Source organism: Aythya fuligula, chromosome 10 (genome assembly GCF_009819795.1).
Source record: "Aythya fuligula isolate bAytFul2 chromosome 10, bAytFul2.pri, whole genome shotgun sequence".
In the NCBI taxonomy this organism is placed as follows: domain Eukaryota; kingdom Metazoa; phylum Chordata; class Aves; order Anseriformes; family Anatidae; genus Aythya; species Aythya fuligula.
In genome coordinates, this window is record NC_045568.1 from 5,558,515 (window position 1) to 5,572,073 (window position 13,559).

A 13,559-nucleotide genomic window follows, 5' to 3' on the forward strand; every position below is an offset into this window, starting at 1 on the left:
TTGTTTGTTTTGTTTTTCTGAAAGGGAACAAGAGGGGGTATGTAAATCAGCCATTCATTCTTTCCCCAAAACCATTGTGATCAACAATTCATTCACTTGTCTCAGAGTGAATAAGAGTTCAAACAGCTTTTCAGCCAGCAATGTTTTTAATATATATATTTATATATTTCGGTTGCTGTGGTTTTTATTTTATTTTACTATTTTTTTATTTTTTTATTTTTTTTGCAGTGACCTTTTCAGCTAAAGTGATGTCTCCAGGCTATGTATTGGGCTTCCTGGACTAGAAGAGGTAGCTGATTTACTTGTGTCAGTTGTAAGATTTATTCCACTGTCGATAGCACTGTTGTTCTTGTTCAGCGAAGACGGTGGACTCGAGTTTTTCTTGAGAGCAGAGTCTTCTTCTAGGTCTGTGTCATCAATGAGTGGGATGTGGGGCTGGGAATCTTCTATCCTAAATTCAGGATGAGTCATAAAGTTGTGAATAGAGGTTCTAGATTCTGGTTTTTCTAAACCTTCATAGAGAGAGCTACGGAATGCCTTCACGACGCGGATCTGGGGGGAGAAAAGGAAAGAGATGTCAGAGGCGCACCTTTAAAGGGCAACACTGTGTTAGAGAATACTTTGTGAAGAATGTAGCATATGGTTAGGGCAGTGCAGGCAGCTGAAGTCCATAGTCTCTGGATGTTATATGCATAAACGAGTGGCTCAGTTATGTGCATTTTGAATATCTGTATCAACTGCAATATTAAAATAAATCAAGTTTAAAGCCATCAAAGAACTGATGGGAAGTACTGGTTAAAGAAAGCGAACATCCACTCGTGTGGTACATCCCTAGTAAAAGACAAGCCATGTTAATTGTAATGCAAATGTAAAACCATGCATGTTGATAGTTTTGCAGTGAGTAAGTAGGAAGGCTTTTTTAATTAAAAAAGTCTCTTTTGTATTGTTAAATAAAAAAAACAAAAAACATTACACATAACATATCACACTTCACAAACAGAAAAGCATAGAACACAAACACAGTTTGATGGGTACATATGAGACACACAGGAGCCAAGGGTAAAAACTATCAGTAATATCAATGTTTTAAAGCAAAATCTAAATGAATGCAGCCAAGAGCACAAAAAGCCAAGCAGACAAAATACTAAGCATAATCATGCTACCACAGGGGGAAAAGAAAAAGAAAAAAAAAAATCACAGTTACCACATGAACAGAGATAACTTGCACACAACAACTACACTTGGAAGCCTGGATAATGTGAACATCGTATTGTTGAACCAACTTTTATTTTTCCTTCATGCATATGTGAGGTAAACACTCGAGTATAGACCCACTGTTCTAGCCATTTAACTTTTTAATATATAGAAAACATAGTAAAATAATGTATTGATTGTTGGTTTGACTTGAATTACATTGTTAAACAGCAAGCTCTTTCATTTTCTGTGTCTCAGTTTTAATACTATTTGTAAGGTTAGACGCTGAAAGCGACAAAATTTATGCCATATATGCAGTCTTTAAACTAGGTCAGCAGACTTATGCCAGGATAAATTTAATGTTGTTAGCCACCTGACAATAAAAACACAGGTGAAAAGCTACAAGGCTCAGCCCATCAGACTGTCAGCCACAGTGCAAATTGCTTTCTCAGTAGGAAATGAAAGGAGCAGAGAGAGAGGAGCATGGCAGAGTGGGGACGCTAGTGCTCTGTGGGTGAGCAAAGGTAGGGATGCTGTCTGTATCCCAGTGACCTGCTGGTTCTGAAAAGACGTGAAGGAATGTGCTATGTGTTACTACTGAAAAAACATAACTTTTTGGAAGGGAGTGAGGGGCAAAGAGGAAAAAACAGAATGGCAAAAATGTGATCTGTTGGCAAATGCTTTATGACTAAATATGAGTTCTATCCTTCTACTTCCATGTAGTTCATGAGTGAATTTTCAGCATTTCTTAAAGGGGAGACCAAAACACAGGCAGAGGCAGAAAAAGGTGCAAGCAGGCATTGTGAAAGCTTTTCCACACGCATTTGAAATGGTCGGCGGTAGGTATGTGTATCTTTTTACATGTGAATATGCTGCACATTACTGATTGGTTTAATACAGCACTAATTTGTAAAGCTTTAATTCCTCCTTGAATCAGCAGACTGTATTTTATTAATGGCACGGGGTCACCGTGTTCCAGCTGTGGGATCTAGCTGATCCTGTGGCTGGAGCTGCCTAAGCTGTACAGAATTTCAGCAGATTTGAGAAAGAGGCTGTCTTGTATTTTGATCTCTCTGACCTTTGTCCTTGTTTGTGTTCTCTACATTTAAATATTTGTAATCTTTCAAAAATCCTGAAAGCAGAAGTCATGCCATCTTCAGATCCATGGCCCTCAGTCAGAGGCCAAATACCCTCCCTTCTCTTTAGAAATACATTTGGTAACACCAGGGCACAGTACAAAAAGCAGGTTCGTGTACTGCTTATGTTCCAAATAAGAGGACCAGAGTGGTGCAGAATGGTCTTGGCCAGATGTGGGGTACTGGAAGATATCAGGAGGTTGGCAGGCATGCAAGGCAAGAGGAGGATAAGAAGAGTAAAGATTACGTGCTACAATAGAGGTGCACCTCTATTTGACAGAGCACCTGGAATTATAAAGCAGGGCTTTATGCAGGCTGAATTGCTTTGAATTGTGTTTTGCTGTGTTATGGTTCTGTAGTGAACAGGCATATAAAAGATTCATTTGCATTACTAAAAATAGGATTTGAACTCATAGAGTAGAGCTGACATACTAATTCCCTCATTTTCTAGGCCTTTCTCTCTTGTATTTTAAAGTGCAAAGTAATTAGACTAAATAATTAAAAAAACAGCGTGTTAGCCAAAGCAATCTTTAAGACATGCTACCACATTGTGGTAAGTTAAATCAGGGAATTTCTCTGTAACATGCTTACTTTATAATATGGGCTAATACGGTGGTATTTTCTGCAAAGATCCCTATTATTTCTGCTATCTAAATAAAAATAAATCATTTTACTCAATTGCAGCTGTTCACTATATCTTATCGACCAAGTAAATACTTTATTTTGAATACAGCTACTTTTTGTTGCATAGATTTAGGTTCTGTTTGCCAGCTAGACTTTTTTTTTTTTTTTTTTAAATAAAGGTAAATTAGATTTTCGCTTAAATAGAAAAGACTTGCAATTTCATATTATGCTTGTATAGATTCTGTAGTACCCAGTGAAAGTAAAGCTTTTCTTCAGGCCACACAAACTGCATTTAAGCCTCTACAGGCTAGCAAGGGAGGAACTTAATTTCATTTTATGAGACTCCAAGTTCTGTAGTAGAAAAAAACACCACTAAAGTCACTGAAATTCTGCTTAAGCAAGATTTCAGAAGTAGTCTAAGAAAAGGATACTGTAGCGTAAGAACTGCTTCAAAGTGTTTTAAAAACTGTGCGTTGATACTGCATTTAATACCAACATTTGGAGTAAAAGTTGCATTTAATGCCAAGCTTTTAGTCAACCATAGAGGTAGCTGATTTGCATGTTACACAGCTGGGGGAAACCAATAGAACTTGGTTGTATTTGAAAACAAGTTACGAAAACCTGCCTGCCATGACCTGAATTCAATACTCTGCTGGGACTGCTCAAACTGATGACCCACTGAAAGAAAACACTACACTAACATCTTTTGCTTGGACTAAATGTGTTTACAGAGCAATCTGAAGGTTTTTAATTGCAGAACATACAATCAGCCAGCAATCATTTCACTTTATGTAAAGATCTATGAAAAAGTTCTGGCATGGACCATTAAAGTCTTGCAGGAGCATTTAAATGCTACTGGCATAGATTCTGTTTCTTCATAGTGACTTTTACTAAAAATAAAAAATAAAATACTAGCTTAAAAAGTAGTTTAGACCTGCTGATATGTAAAGTAGCTCATCTGCTGAATACAACAGTAAAATAAGGGCCAGATCTGGACAAATCCCTAAATCTGAGAGTACTTAGAGATAGCTTTCTAGTAAATTTCCTTCTCTAAGTATCTGTAGAAAACTATTTTTTTTAACATCTCCCTAAAGTTTCAGAGATTGATTTCCATCAATATCTCAATTAAAGAGAAACTCCCCATTTTAAATTGTATTGCTTGGTATGTAGAAGAAAACATTTACTTTTAGTGTCACACCTCATTCAGTGACAGAATTCCTTCATTACAATGTAATTCAAAATCTTATTAATCTTTCCCTTAATGTATCAAATTATTGCTTACAGGAACAAAATTTGGTTCTTTCAGTACTTTAATGGAAACATAGGTAGCTGAATACAAAGGTGGTATTTTAATTTATACATAATAACACTACCCTATTTAATCAAAGAAATTAAATATATTATTTACTGAGAGTTACATGGCCCAATAGCAACATTTTTTTTTAATGCATGCTAAAGTAAGTTCAAGGTTATATGAAGTATATCTACTGTAAAAGTTTTAGGGGCTCTGCTGAAACAAAGTGTGATTACTTTTTGAAGATAAAGCCAATAAACTTCACAGAATGTACAGCATGTAAAAGCAGGGACATACCCATGATGGATAGAACCTAAAAGGTGTTGGTTTCTATGGACTATGTGGAGCTCATGTTGATGAGATTTCTTTATGATACTGACAATGCCAAGGGAAGACAAACAGTGTGATACAGCTCCCTTTTCTCACAGTAATGGAGACAACAGAAAAAAATGAACTGCTTTTAAACAAAAGACTGTGGGGACAACACTTCAGGACATTTTTGACATGGCTATAAGTTTCCACTTCTTTCTTCTCTGTAGCTGTAATAGAAAAAACTCTTGAGTTTCATCCCACCTTGAAAGTTAGATTTATTATACTGCATCAGGCAAGAAGAATAAAAGAATTAAAATTTTAGATACTACAAATTTGTCCATTCAGAATAAAAGATGAAGTTCAGAATCTCACTCCTAAATACAACAATCTAGGCAAATACACAAGGCCTGTTAATCATCAGCAGATGTCATATGGTTGGTAGTGTGTGGGCTTATACTCGAATGTTTACCTGGCTTCATATAAGCCAAGTATCTTGAGTTTGGTTCACATTCATTTCAGGCTCAAGGTTAAAGACTCACAACCTCTTTTTATTTCACTCTCTCCTGCTGAACCCTTTTGTCCAATGTTCTCTAGCCCTCTGGGAAAACAAACACATTTAATATTCAGACAGTAGAGAGTAGGGCACTGCAAAAGCAAATAAATTCAATACTGAAAGATCAGTAAGGTGATTAGTATAAAATTGTAAACAAGAGGTCAATTTTGCAAAGAGATGCCAACTCTTATGTGTAACTGACACTATTCTGTATCAAGACTATAGCTGCACAAATGTAAAAGTTTGGTCAAATACTATTGGATACATAAAAGCTTTGAAATAGAAGGCATATCTTCAGTGTGTTTGGTTTTGTTTATTTTTGAATCCTCCCAGTTAATAAAATCAGATTAAGTATCCACAGGAGGAGATATTATATGCAAAGGAGTCACCTGTAAATATGACTACCATGTTCTGGATTGTATGATGAAGAAGGTGAGTAAATTCAAAAATAAATTAAAAAAAATAGAAAAATTATAATTTCTACGTTTCTGCATTAATGAGTGAAAGAGACGCATACTCTCCTTCTACATAAATATGCAATAAATCCAGGAAGTGCTACCAAAAACTCAAACCACATGTAGCAAGGGCAGAATAGAATAACTACGCAGTCTGGGATATCCTCAGGCCTGATTCTCATTTCACAAAAGTTTCACGCGACTATTATCCCACTGAATTTCAGGGCATGAGATCAGAACCATATGCAGGGCTTCCGCTTTCCATAGCATTTCTCCTTTATTATAGGACTCCTGCAAATTTATAGAACCTGACATTTTTGTATCAGATTTGACAAAGCTTAAATATATTAAACACCCTTTTAAAGAAATTATTTCTATGTAAGGACAATAAATCTTGCCACGACACATCTCCAGTTGAGGACATGACTAAGACTTTAAGTCTATTTATTTTCCCTAAAGGAAAGATATGCAGAAGTCAATTTTGATCTTGCATATCCCTGTAAGTTTGGTAAATCTTTGTAATAACAAGTGAGAACTTCTAAGCTTTACTATGGTATCTCTGTCTCTATCAGCTGATGTCCCTAAATGATGCAACTTTTATAAACATCATTCTAGATGCAGACTTCATTTCAAGTCACATTTTGCTTATTCCATTTCTGCATGTGACAGTTAAACTATGTTGCTACAGAAAGCAAGTGGCAATTTCAGTAAGGCTGGTTTGCCCACTTGACTTGATCGTCTGTGTTTTGAATTTAGATAAGTATGAGACAGTAATTTTGCCTTACATTTAATAAATCAGATTGTTTTCTAAAAAAAAATAAAATAAAATAAAATCCTATTTTCAGCAAAAGCTGCTGAACAGTAAATATTTTTTCTCAATACAAGAGTATCTGATTTTCATGCAGGATAGATTACAAAAGCTAAGCCAAACTCTCTTAAATTGTTCATCAGTAAATGCATCACAATATGCACTAGAATCAAGATTGCTACTAGAATCAAGTTCTGTGCTACAGTTTCCGACATAATTTGCAGATGCTCATACCCTTGTGCCACTCTGAGGCAAGTGTTACAGATATAAGTATTGTACCTAAAATGATGGCTTCTTGGTGAGTCTGATAAATTTCAGCTATTTATGAGTTAAAGTGGCAATGAAAAAACTTCTTTTTACCTGAGAGTTAGCCCCACTTTTGAAGAAAATGTTAGACCCCAAAAAAAGTGAAACTGAACAAAAATACAGCCTTAATTAGGCTATGTTCTTCTTTTGCTGAAAAACACTTAAAAAAAAATTAAAAAAAAAAAACTTCAGAGATCTGTATGATGGAAATATACTGAGAATATTTTGTGATCATTTGGTATGACATTAATTTGCTGCTAGAAACGCTAGAGTCATCACCCTGCATTTTTTCCTGTGCCATCTTTAGAAGTGGCTTGTTTGAGGCCACTGCTGCTAGCATTAATAAAACAAAAATTTTGATTGAGTAAAATATTCACTTCCAAAAATCTCAGACCAAAAACAGACCTCAAGAGAATAAAGAAGAAGGAACCTGCAAATTTAAAAACTGCAGCAGACTGACGATCTGGAAGATTATTTTTTGGTGGGGCTTCATAGAAATCACAGAATAGTTTGGGTTGGAAGGGACCCTAAAGCCCACCCAGTTCCAACCCCCTGCCAAGGGCAGGGACAGCTGCCCCAGCCCCATCCAGCCTGGCCTTGGGCAGCCACAGCTCCCCTGGGCAGCCTGGGCAAGGGCCTCACCAATTATTTTTCAATATTTTTTTTTAACTTTTAACTTTTTATGAAAGAAAGAATTTTTTTGTGGTGTTTTGTTTGTTTTTAAGAGACCTATGTTTTCTGACTGCTTCCACTTAAGAACGTTATTAACTATATACTCTGTGAGAATGGGGGAAGGAGGAACATCAAAGAATATTAAACGTGCATCTTTCTTGGAAAATTTTAAACTGCATTCTCTTGAAGGGGCTACCTACTGAAAATATAAACAACATTTGAGAACTAGATATAAACAGACTAAGATAAAGAACAACTTGTTTACTTTGTGTACAGTTAGATCCTCTACCTAACTATTATTACCAACTAATGCTGACTTCTAGAAATATGTAGTTTGTTGATGGCAAAACCACTATGACAGCTAAACAATTTCAGCATAACTAGGGAAACTTCAGTACTACAGTAAATATTTCCTTGTATAAATTACTTTTCATTAAGGTTTGCAACCCTCTTAATGATTTGAATGTGCCATTCTTATGAATACCTGAAAAATTCAGGTAACATTTTCCTAATCTGTTTCACCAACCATTGTAGATGAGACAGCATTTTACAGGCAGCTTTTCCATTAAGTAGTTACTGAACTTATGTGTGGCTGTTAATAATTAATAAAATTTAAAAATACTTTGATGTCTCTGAATCAAACATTAATCTGCTCCAAAATAATAGAAAAACTACAGGATTTTGTTTCCAAATAACGACGTGATAGCTACATATGCAATATTTTAAAAAATCCTGAAGAGAGGGAAAGGCTTAAAAACCAGAGATACAGTTATCCCATTATTTCTCCCACCCCACGGAAAAATGTAATAATTTAGGGTTTCATTCATTGTGAGCAGCCAAGAGAAAAGCAGTCAATCCTGTCCCACTACATATATTTTAAGCAAGGAGCCAAAAAGTAGAGCTAGGTGTTCATTTTGCAACTGAAATTTTCTCAGAAAATGCCAATTATTAAAACACACCCTATTTCTATGATATTTGGATTTGGAAAGGTTTTCCAGGTTCTAGAAGAGGAGTAATTTGGAGATAAACAACTTTTATTTTTTTTTTCCCCCGCTGTCATTCATTGGGTTTGTGTCATAATATTAATAAACCAAAACATAGTGGCTGCAGCTCAATGCCTTTCCTTCTCTTGATCATGATGCTGCCTTGAATTGTTGATGTTGTTGGAGTAAAAGTTAGCAAGCCAAATTTCCAATGAGACAAAGATAAAAATTTTCTCTGAGAGAAAACAGACAAAGTCAAAACCTTAATGGATCTTTGGCTTCTTAGCAAAAGTAAAGTTTCTCCTTTGACATTTAATTCCAACAAAAATTCTAATGTATGTCAGAAATTTCTTTATTCTTGATTTTCAAATACTGAACGGGTTGCACTTGAACTAAAGGGAAAGGTCAAGCTTCCTTTTTTCATCCAGCAGTTCTGGAATGTTATTTCCCTCTCTTGTCTGCCTTTTCCTTGTGTGCTTTCCCTCTCTAGCTGGCTTGTCTCACCAGCTTTTCACTAAAATTTGCATCAGGTAACTACTGCATGAGTCTGTAAAGTATGGGACAGACTTGTAAAAGTGACTTTATAAAGTTAAATATTCTTTTAATGCTAAGCAAGGTTAGAAATATGAGTTTTACTTGGCAAATGAAGACATTTTACTGTCAGTAAAACAGCCCTTTCAAAAATTTCATTCTCTTCATTAACTTCACTAGATGCTTCACTTATACCTATAATAAAGCTCTTTCAAGATTTCAGTGTTTAGAAACTTTTTCAAACATAAGTTTTTTGCCTTATTTATTTTGTTGCATCAACACTGTCCACTAACCAGTTTAGCTCCCTCCTTAATGTTTACCTCCAACTAGATTTAGAGATAACAGTTCTTTTCGTTCATCATTCATGTAAACAATACATAGCTTTGCATCATAAACTATATTCTCTATTTCTTTATTACTGCATCCGTCCCAATTAGAGTACATTTTCCTTGGCTGTGAGTGACCTGTATTATACAGTCTTCCAGAAAGAATGATCTTTTTCAAGCTGTTTTCTTTTCTTTTTTTTCTCTTACTACAAGATTTTCACAAAACTATTTAAAATACATATTTTGTAAGCAGAAGAAAAATATATACAATGACATCAGGAAAACATAACACAGAAACCTCAAATAGAGTCTCCATAACTGGATAAAAATGTCTACAAATTCCTGCTCTAACAATACCTAACATAACCTGCAATAAATGATGGAGAGCATCTACTGTACACAAAGTAATCCAGTTTTGTGTAGCTGGGTAATAAACTAATAAACATAACAGGACAAAGTGGGAAAGGGCAAAGTAGCTCAGTCTCAAATGACTGCTACATAAGTTGGCATCTCTGTAGGTCTGATGCATTAAGAATACACACTCACGCCCAGCCGCAGCAGCAGATGTGCTGGTAGGAGAGGAAAGAGCATTGGATAACGATACGTGACTAGGGCTAGAAATATTGGTTACATCCTGGGTCTGGCTTGTGACGGAGGACTGTCTCCTTAGAGCCCCCTGAAAGGAAGTGCCACTCTTGAAAGTATTGACTACTTCGATCTGCAATGGAGGAAAGAATGAGACAAGTTGCTTAAAGTATGGATACAGTTGCAAAACTGACAGGAATAATAATGAAAAACAATAAATCAACCGTGCACACAGTTTTACTTCAACTGAAATAAATACTTTTTTTTTTTTTTTAAGTGTTCTTTTTATAATATTTTTAGATATGAAATGGTCCAATTTTTCTGCCTGGATTAAATGAAACAGCTCCATAGCAGAGACAGTGGAGCTGCATCAGTTTAAACAACGAGAAGATTTGAAATAAAAATCTTAAAAATTTAAACCATTTTATTTATATGTAAATAAACTAAATACAACTGGAATACTTGAAATAGCTAACCTCCACTTTTTTCCTACTGAGAATAAAATTACTTTGCTATTACTCTTTACGTGTTCTTCCAGAGGGTGGAAAATTCATTTACTTAATAGGAACAACAACAAAAGCCTATAAAAATATTCAAAATAAGAATCCATTTTGTCTACAAAAAACAGGGTTGTCAGTATACTAGCTTGATAAAATAGAAAGTGTTCTGATATTTTATCTGACTTTTTCTTTAATGAAAGTTTTTTGTAAATTTTACAGTAATAATGAATGCTAGTCTATTACAATTATAGATTAAAATATTACTATTTTATCTTTATACAGTGCTTAAAATTACACAGAAAGTGATGTTGAACTGAATTGAATATTGCAGTTTTCTACTTTACTATTTTCTATTTCTTATTTCCATATGCATATTGCACTCAGTGTTACATGTATCTATGATGAATACCTTCCTGAGTAATTTTAGTCCTTAACTGAGAAGATGAGTTAAAATAGGGTTAAGTATTTCAAGACTGTCTGTGCCACCAGTATAACCTAATAAAAAGCAGACGCTATGTATCAAATGTATGTAAAATAAGAGACTGGCAGATAGGAGCAAAGAATAAATATATGCTAAAATCCATACACACCAAAACATCCTTTGTTCCATTAGTGCCACCACAACATAACAAAACAGTATGAGAACCCACTAGAAGAATTCACCCAACCACTTATTTGAAGAAGCCCACTGTTCCCAAATTTGTATCTTGCAACCCAGATTTCTGAAGAGACACAGCCTAGAAAGTAGTTGGGAAAAGGTTAAGTGGTATATTTATCAACTTCAACAGCACAAACCATGGTACAAGCCCTCATAAATTCTCCAAGTTGAAAGCATCATAATAACTTTGCTAACATTTTCTACTGCAATCAGTCCTAGGAATAAATAAATTAATATGGCTTCATCTCTAGTGGTATGGATGCATCCCCTCCCATTATCTTAGTCTTCAGAGTTCATTCTTTATTTTCCTGCAGGTTTTTTTTGAAAATTACCATATCAAGATCCCAGTAAAAGGGATTATAGGTTACTGCTGTATAATCATCTGACTGTAGGTTTACTAGACAAACATGAAACAGCTTTGTTCACTGACCCATTTTTTTCCAATGAGAGCCCGGAATACAACATGCATTTCATGTGCATACTGATAGCTACAGTATTAAGCAGTCATGACAACATTTTCCAACTTTGCTCTGTTCCTGCAGCAAACTTATTTTGACCTACATGTCCAACACAAATATCACAGTTAAAAAATACAATATGGGGTGGGTTAGCATCTGGTATGAGGGTACAAGTGAATCAGTGGCATCTAGATAACAACATATGGCTCAAACCATGGGTTATATATGAAGGCATGTTAAATACTCACCTGAAATGTTCACTGTACAAAAGTAGAATTAGATAAAGATCCTGGGTTTTCATGATCTGATATAGGTGACAGAGCACTCTTCAAAAGAGAACATTCAAGAAAGATTTTAAAGACTCTCACTGAGAGCATGAAGTGCACTGTGGAAGACACAGATGATAAATCCTAAGCCAAAGGACATTTTTAGATGTATAAATGCCTTTCTAATTAACTGAAAGGAAAAGACCCTAGTACAAGCATGAATGAAAAGACAAGGGAAGATCTGTATTTAATAGTTTCTCCAGAGAACAAGAATTACAGGTGTGTAATTTACTCTTTCTCATGAAAAAAAAATATAACTACAGATCTTCATTGAGTGAATCTACAGGGGAATGATGACAACGTTATCAGAATCTTAAAGGCTGAACATACAGGGCTGTGTTCTGCCTAAAGCCAAGGAAGAAGAAGAGGAGAACTTGTCCCAGGAGTTTATCTTCCAAAATCAGAAAACAAAGAAGAAAGAGTTCATCCAAATAAATAAGTAAACAATGCATTTTAAAATAGGATGCTTTTGTAATTACAGAAGACTGAATTTATTTAGAACAATTCAAGCTGCTAAAAATGAGAAGGTAAAGGCTAAGTCACACATCATAAAAAGTTAGAAAATTTTCTAACAAAACAAAGAATGTAATCATGTTTTGATTGCATGCCTTTAGGTAGAAGAAAAAAACGCTGTTCTATATTTTTCACCTCTCTTATCTTTCTTTATGTCCTATAATTTATAAGATCTATATTTTAAACAAATGTATATACATTTAATTGAAATATCAGTGATTAGCAGTTTAAAAAAAAGGGGGGTTGGGCTGGATCTTAACAGAATAGTCCTGACAGGACAGATATGCCAAAACTTTTTTATGACTCTTGACATATAACAGAATTTCCACAAGCATTTCTGTTGTCATTAATGTCAACAGGATCCAGGTATCATTCACCTTATCTCCAACAAATATTTATTTTATTTTTTAAAGAACAAGAACAATTTTGCTTTGTTTAATCTCTGGCAGTTTGCTTTAGCAAACTCAACTTTAATCTGCATGAAATAACAGTTTCCATTCTACTTACTTTGCTCCCCTGAAATGTTTTCTGCATAATGCTAAACAGCAGAATGGGAGAAAAAACAAAAACAAACAAACAAACAAAAATAGAAAAGAGGTGCTATATTTTTTCTTTTTATCTAACTTTAAAAAAAAACAAAAACTTGCTGGGATTGACTTTCATTGCTATGGCATTTGCATTTGTTCAAGAACAAAGTTTTAATGCAGAAAGGAAGAGGAAGAAAATGCAATACAGCACCTCTGTATTTTTTGACTGTCTAAACAGGCATCTTCCTTTTTTCATTAGCAGTCCCTAGACATTTGAATTTCTGAAAATTTTAAATGCATTTCTGTAGCAATTAACATGGCACCTGTGTATTTTCATTTATGTATTGCTTTTATTCTAATACTTTTTCTAATATTTAGAGAATTTTTATTTATTTTTTCCTACCTCAAGCAGATAAAACAAACTTTGAATTACAGGATGATAGGGAGGGAGGAAAGAGCCAGACCCTGTGTTGTAAAAAGTAAGATATGTATCTTGAAAAGTTTTAGAACCTCCGCTCTTCGCAATTTTTCCATATTCAAATATAAGGTAACTACATAAACTTTTTGGTATTCAGTTTGAAAAGATGCAATGAATTTGTGGAACTTTTCAAAGATTATTAGATCTGCCCAGATGGTATGATCAGTCTTAACTCTCTCACTCCTTCAGAATAAGGAATTCTTGAGAACTGCAGCAAAGACTTGGAAAACAGTGCTGATAACTAGCAGAGATTGAAAAGCCCTGTCTTCTATGAAATTTAAGAGCTTTATATCCTTATGAAGCTTGCATAACTAGGATGA

The 13,559-nt window shown here is 34.7% G+C and overlaps 1 protein-coding gene across 1 annotated transcript in view; it reads right to left on the bottom strand.

The window, feature by feature from the left end:
• Positions 1-216: 216 nt before the first annotated feature.
• ATP2B2 (ATPase plasma membrane Ca2+ transporting 2) overlaps positions 217-13,559 on the bottom strand; it is a 124,046-nt gene continuing 110,703 nt past the window's right edge. Inside the window, exon 21 of the mRNA XM_032194226.1 lies at positions 217-552. Within this exon, the coding sequence (XP_032050117.1) occupies positions 241-552 (312 nt within the window). The 3' untranslated portion in view covers positions 217-240. The remainder of the gene's footprint in view (positions 553-13,559) is intronic.